This window comes from Siphateles boraxobius, unplaced genomic scaffold, assembly GCF_051911475.1.
Source record: "Siphateles boraxobius isolate OS27281-9 unplaced genomic scaffold, OSU_SipBor_1 100, whole genome shotgun sequence".
NCBI lineage: Eukaryota > Metazoa > Chordata > Actinopteri > Cypriniformes > Leuciscidae > Siphateles > Siphateles boraxobius.
In genome coordinates, this window is record NW_027508701.1 from 2360207 (window position 1) to 2366602 (window position 6396).

General features: G+C 38.5%; 1 protein-coding gene across 2 annotated transcripts; it reads right to left on the reverse strand.

Annotated features, from left to right (window-relative positions):
- Window positions 1–294: 294 nt before the first annotated feature.
- LOC143747031 (uncharacterized) lies at window positions 295–5989 on the reverse strand. Of its 2 annotated transcripts, XM_077239474.1 has the most exons (13): window positions 5940–5989; window positions 5776–5847; window positions 5603–5675; window positions 3962–4045; window positions 3753–3872; window positions 3310–3662; window positions 2901–3156; window positions 2557–2790; window positions 2323–2414; window positions 2121–2224; window positions 1465–1658; window positions 1218–1382; window positions 295–927 (listed from the first exon to the last, which is right to left on the reverse strand). In XM_077239474.1, exons 3-6 carry the CDS (start codon window positions 5644–5646, stop codon window positions 3497–3499), a joined length of 414 nt encoding a protein of 137 aa, XP_077095589.1. In that variant the 5' UTR covers window positions 5647–5675; window positions 5776–5847; window positions 5940–5989; the 3' UTR covers window positions 295–927; window positions 1218–1382; window positions 1465–1658; window positions 2121–2224; window positions 2323–2414; window positions 2557–2790; window positions 2901–3156; window positions 3310–3496. The 2 variants fall into 2 exon arrangements, with proteins under 2 accessions (XP_077095589.1, XP_077095598.1); XM_077239483.1 differs by having other exon boundaries at window positions 2901–3662; window positions 5940–5979.
- Between the last annotated feature and the right edge of the window lie 407 nt (window positions 5990–6396).

Genomic DNA, 6396 nt, shown 5'->3' on the forward strand with positions numbered 1-6396 from the left:
CAATATGTGGTTTGGCAGTATGGGGTCCTTGGCCCGGGACATAGGGTTGTTATACCAAGCTGCTGCGTGTCTAGGATCAGGGAGCGCTACCCAGATCCACATGGCCAGTATACCGGGTTTCTACCTAGTAGGTTTTAAAAGCACATTTTGCCCTAAAAAGGCTTAAAAAAAATCTGTAAATACTTTTAAAATTGTCAGTGTGATAACTTTTTGGGCATGGTTCTCTTTTTTCATTTTACTGTTCATTTCAGCAATTATATTTATGTCAAAGTTTAATTTTCACTTAAGTAATTGTTTTTGTTATTGTACAATTGTTGTATTTACTATCAAAAAATATATATAAAACATATAATTGACATACAAGTATGGGTGTCTGTAGCAGTAACATTCCATAAATTAAAACTTTAAAATTAACAGAATGTGGCACACATTCAGTAAATTTTGTTTCTTGCAAGCAGTGGTTTGAACAAAAGAAAAAGTGCGTAGTTTACAACTGCAACATGTGGAATCAGCTCTTATTCTGGTGCCTCTGGGTGCCCTGTACACAAAGAAACACTACAAAACTTTTCAATTATAAAAACAAAAAGAACATGTGAAAGTATGATGGTTTATACAATACCTGCATCAACAAAATGGTAGAACCATGGACATTATTGTAAATTTTGCAAAGAGAACATTGTCTTACCTATTCCTCTGGTGTGCTGTGTCCTCAGAAGCTCCTCCGTCGAAGGTGCTAGCACACCAGAAAGGGTTCCAAGACGTCTTGGGTCACCAGGTCGTCTTGTTGTCTTAACGGGAAGCCCTGCGGATGCCAACCTCTTCCGTACAATATCAACTTGTAACTCTGTGATGTAACCGTTGTCTTTCTTGTCCTTTAGGGAGTAGACAGGCCATCTCCGGGACCGTTTGCTGTAAAGCTTTGCATGTCTATAAATAATTAAAAAGTGTGTATAAGGGCATCTTAATAGTTCAATGTTGCCAACTTAGTGCTACATTTAATTGACATTTCTGAGATCAACAAGCACAGTTTTGTCTTTTGCTGTAAAATATAGTGTATGGCAATAGACGTTGTACCAAAAGTAGCTGAAGTTGTGTGCCTTGATGCCAAGGTATGTGTGGTTCAACTAATAACCCCTGCCTATCAGTCAATACTTTACATAACATTTCCTCCGTGACCAAACTGAACATCATGCATAGATTAGCTTGGAACATCTTACTGAAGAGTGCCATCTTTCTTTTTTCTTGGTGCCCTGTTGATGTGGTGATTGTAGTCGAGAGCCGCAACAAAGACTCGTGAACTGTACTCTGCAAGTGTGAAGCAGAAACGTTTGCTGGCGTACATGAGGATGTGATTGTGGAAAGACTCAAGTTCTGCAGTTGATCTGAGGGAAACAAAAATGATAAGTTCAACCATTTCCAAACACTGCACACATGCAATGTGTTGGCAACAACAGTCTTACTCACCTGAAATACAGATACTTGGGAACATCCTTGAGCCATTGTGCGTCAAGAATTAGTTCACGGAGTATCTGATGGGCTTCTGAGTTAGGATCTATCCAATCCTTTTCCTTTGGCTCCACAAGGGGACCGTGATGGCAGCTAGCGAGAGCCCAAGAGTGCTCCCCGGTTACATGGTGGAGTGGGCCGACCCACATGTCCTAAAATTGAAATGAATGCATAAATTTCAATTTCTGTGACAAGCAAACAGATCCAGCAACTCATAACCTTACTTGTGCAGTAATCAGGTGATCAATTCAAAGAAGTCTGGGAGAACTCGCAAACAGAGAAACAGATCAGTCAGACAGGTCTGTTTCAAAGCATTTCAATGTTCTCAAGTGTTATACTGAGGAGTGTGCAGACATGGAAAATAGTGTAGAAGTGCTTTGCAAACATTGGGTGAGTCATGGACTGCTTCTTTTGCACAGCACTTCTTTCCATTTTCTGAGCTTTACACAGTTATCTGTCGAACACATGAGATCATACAAACACCATAAAGCGGAACTGACTTGATTCCAATGTTTTCCTGAGTGCAAGTAAACAAATTTATATCCACATGTCAATTACTTTTTCTAGACGGTATTATAAATTTTAGATGTGAGATTTGTTTAAAAAATACATACAAAAAATGTATCATAGTACTCTGCAGTTTGCAACAATGCCAAAAATGGTTGCAGATGTCTCTACACCATTGCAGAATAATTGAGCACCCCTTCTGTTGGCCTAACTGTAAAACAACAACGTGCATGAGAACAAAAAACAAGTGATTTATGGCATAACACAAAAATACTATTACATGTGTTAAAATACAAAGTATGTCAGTACCGCAGTCAGTCTTCTATAAAGATTTTCGGAACCATGCCAGACATCGAGAGAATGGTGAACCCCCTTATATTTGAACTTCCCTGTCTTGGGATCTGTAAAGTAAGAACAAATAAAAGAGATACATGTTTCAAATACATACCAAAAGTAGAGTCCTTTAGGCAGCGGTGTTGCAATACAAAAGATAAAGCCAATTAAATACTGAATTATAACCACTGAAGCATTACCACTACTTACTGAAAAGAGCCGAAATCTGTAGGTTGGCATCCGTGCAAAATTCAGCCAGTTTGAGATCTCGACAAAGGTCATCAAATGTTCGGAGAAACCCCTCCTTCTCCATGCCCACTGAATTTCTTGCCGTCTCCCTCTTGTCAATATTGACAATGGAAATTATTTTTTTTGTGTAATTTGCCATGACAGAGTAAGAACAGTATTGCGCACAAAAAACAGGACTGTCCATCCGGCCATCTCCTGTTTGCATGTTGGAGAAGCAAATGTGAGAATAGAAGTGCGGTTATATTGGCCCATGACATATATTAAATGAGCAGTCAAGTCCAGAGTTATTTAAAAACGAGACTTACCCAGGGCCACCACACTTTGCTTCGACTGAAGCTGCCTGATGATTTCTGTCCTTTTTGTGTCCCAACATTATTTTATTGGGTCGATGCAGAAGTGATCCTGGATCCTGAAGAAGGTTGTCTGGTTGACTATTCTCATATTCATGAACTTGAATAGCAAAGCAATCTTGGTGTAATTGATGCCAGACAACAATATGTTGGTGCTAAGTAGGAAGTCGCCAGCATGCATTCCTTGTGCAAACATCGGTTGTGAAGACCCCTTCCACACAACGTGACCATGTAGACATATTTGTTATACATTTAAACATAAGCAATGTGTATAGTTATTGTCACAAATGTGATACCTAATACAGTCTATTACTCTACACAAAATGACAACAAATCCCTGATATGAAAAATAATTAAAATGTACCCATTCAACAACTGCAGCAGTGCCCCTTTCCCGGACAACCACCTCAAATGGTTTTGGTGCACCACAACGTTGCCTGGTGGTCCGGTCCATCGCTGTACATGCTCTGGTTGGAATGTCCAAATACTGCACAAGCTGCTTCAGGCTGCTGTGGTACACTATTGAAGCAGGCACACCAATCATGTCATCTTCACATGTAACTTTCATTAAAAAAAGGAGATGGTGAAGCATCAGTTGTGGTCTCTTCCTCTTTCTCCTCCTCCTCCTCTATATCTTCAAAATCATACAGTGTGTCTTCCATATTAATTTCACGAAGATCATCGAAGTTTAATGGTGTTTCAAAGGCTCCACCAGTCCTGTTGAAAAGCATGATGCTGAGAAATCATAATCTGAGTTTGAATGCAGAGCAAAAAAATATTCATGCAACAATGATGGGTATGACATACCTGACACAAATCCTTGGTATGTACTCACTATCACTATCAGAACTCCAGGCTTCCTCTTGGTAGTCTGAACAGCTTATGGTGTCCTCGTCTGGACAGCTTATGGTGTCCTCATAGTCTATACTACACAAATTGTTAAGAAAAAAATATTAGTTTTGTGTGCTTTTAAAAATGTAAGATCTCCTTGAAAATACACAACCACAATCACTTACATGGCATTCCTAAGGTCATTGAACACATTCTCATCGATTGTGAGTGCAGTGACTGTGGCCTCATTCAGATCAACTGATGACATACTAGAAAAGACATTAAAACAGTATCAGACTATGTTTTGTAAATACAGCATGGGTCTAAAAACAACCATAGCTATGTGTGTGATGCTGCAGTGGCCAATGACAATGTGTGTGATAGCAATATTCATTGCCAATGATATTTTAGAAAGGTTCTATTTAAGACAGCAGATATTGGAATAGTGTTGTGTTTTTCATAGAGCCCTATCCTACGGTGGCCGAGAGAGCTCAACGTGCTGCAACTGGAGAAAACCATGCAAATAGTAAAAAACGCATGCAAATCGAAATAAACGCATGCAAATAGAAATAAACGCATGCAAATAGAAAAAAACACCTGCAAATTAAAACAACATCTTCATCAGTTTCACAACACGCGTGTGCTCCAAATCCTCACAGCACAACCAAATACAGAAAAGTGCTGCAAAAGGTTTTTTAATTGTTTAACACACAACCAAATACAGAAATGCTGCAAATAACGCAGACCACAACGGAAATGTTTCCGGGGGAACCAAATAAGTGACGAACCCCGCTCGGACGTGCTTATTGCGCGTGAGCGTCCCTATGCCCTACTCCCTTCGAAGGGCAGACGGCAGAGCTCTTCAAGTGGGACTTGGGAGTGAGCATGGTACTAGAGTGCCATTATGTAGCCGTTTGGAACGCACTTGATGAAGGGAGCAACGAAAGACAAGTCATTTCCTCATTATTAAAAAAAAAATGCGTTATGTGTCGTTGTCTCAACTTTACCCTACATTACCTAACATTTCTCATGAAACATTTCTTTATGAAAATTTAAACATAACATGAAACAATTTGTACAGTGTAACTGATGTATAGATTAATATCTTTCCTTCATGTTCTTCTTCTCTATCTTTTTTATTTATTTATTTTAGTTTTCAGCTCATTGCTCTTTTCTCATTTGTATTCTGATGACATTGAACATATTGTTAATACATTTTGTATATTTTATAAAAGTTGTATGTCATAAAAATGTAATCTCTGTATGTTTTGCGAAAAAATACAAAGTTAAAATAAATAAAATAAAATAAAGTAGAATTTTGAGCTGTACGCACTCCGAGCAGGGTTCGTAACTTATTTGGTTCCCCCGGAAACATTTCCGTTGTGGTCTGTGTTATTTGCAGCGCGTCTCTGTATTTGGTTGTGCTGTGAGTATTTGGAGCACACGTGTGTTATGAAACTGATGAAGATGTTTTCTTAATTTGCATTCGTTTTTTTTCTAGTTGCATGCGTTTTTTTCTAGTTGCATGCGTTTTTTTCTAGTTGCATGCGTTTTTTTCTAGTTGCATGCGTTTTTTACTATTTGCATGCGTTTTTTACTATTTGTATGCGTTTTCTTAAGTTGCAGCACGTTGAGCTCTCTCGGCCACCGTACTATCCAGTGTATTGAACAACACTACAAAGAAAAGTACACATCCATATGAAAGAAGGTAGATATTTTTGTTCCTGCAACCAGGATAAACTTGAGTTCATCCAAAATTTACTCAAAGCAAACTCAATCAACATTTAACAAGATGAGAAAAAGGGGCCTGTAGTTATTTTACACACCTGGCTTCCAACTGTTCAATCACTGATAAAGTGCTACGATCCATAGCTTCAACTCCCTCTATGGCAAAATCAACTTTGTACATCAGCACCACCAACACAAATAGAAAAAAAAGAGAGATTTACATTATGCATACCAAAAATGTGGACTGTAATCAAATGGCAAATTGTCTCACCGTCCAGACAAAGACTGTGAGCCTATGCTAGATAATTGTGGTGTTGAAGGTCTCCCAGTCACGGTCCCAGCCCTGAATGGCGTGGAGATAAATTTGTTCCTATCATAGCTGCGGTGTCAACAAATTGAAATGATCATTAGAAAATAAAATCCCTGAGCACTTACAGCTTTTGGTTTAGCACAGTGGTTCTTCTTCTTCTTTTCTTCTTCTTTTTTGTTTTATTGGCAACCGCACTTTACAGTGCATTACTGCCATCATCAGGTAGCTTGGATCAGAAACACCTCCTATTTTCTTAACATTTCTACCCCTCCCCACCCCTAAAGAGAGGAGGAGAGAGAAAAAAATAAAAAATAAATATATATATATATATATATATATATATATATATATATATATATATATACACTGACGCTGCGTGTTCAGCTCCTCCAGTTTCCACCCCACCTCCCTTTAACTCCCACTTCTCACCAAACCTTACTTAACCTTCGGATTAACTTTTTCCTTGTCCCACACTTTACTTCATACACATCTCTCTACAAGCCTATACTTATTAATCCTACACTCTTTTCATTAAACCTGTATTGTTCAGAAACTGAAACAACACATTGACTGTACTATTTC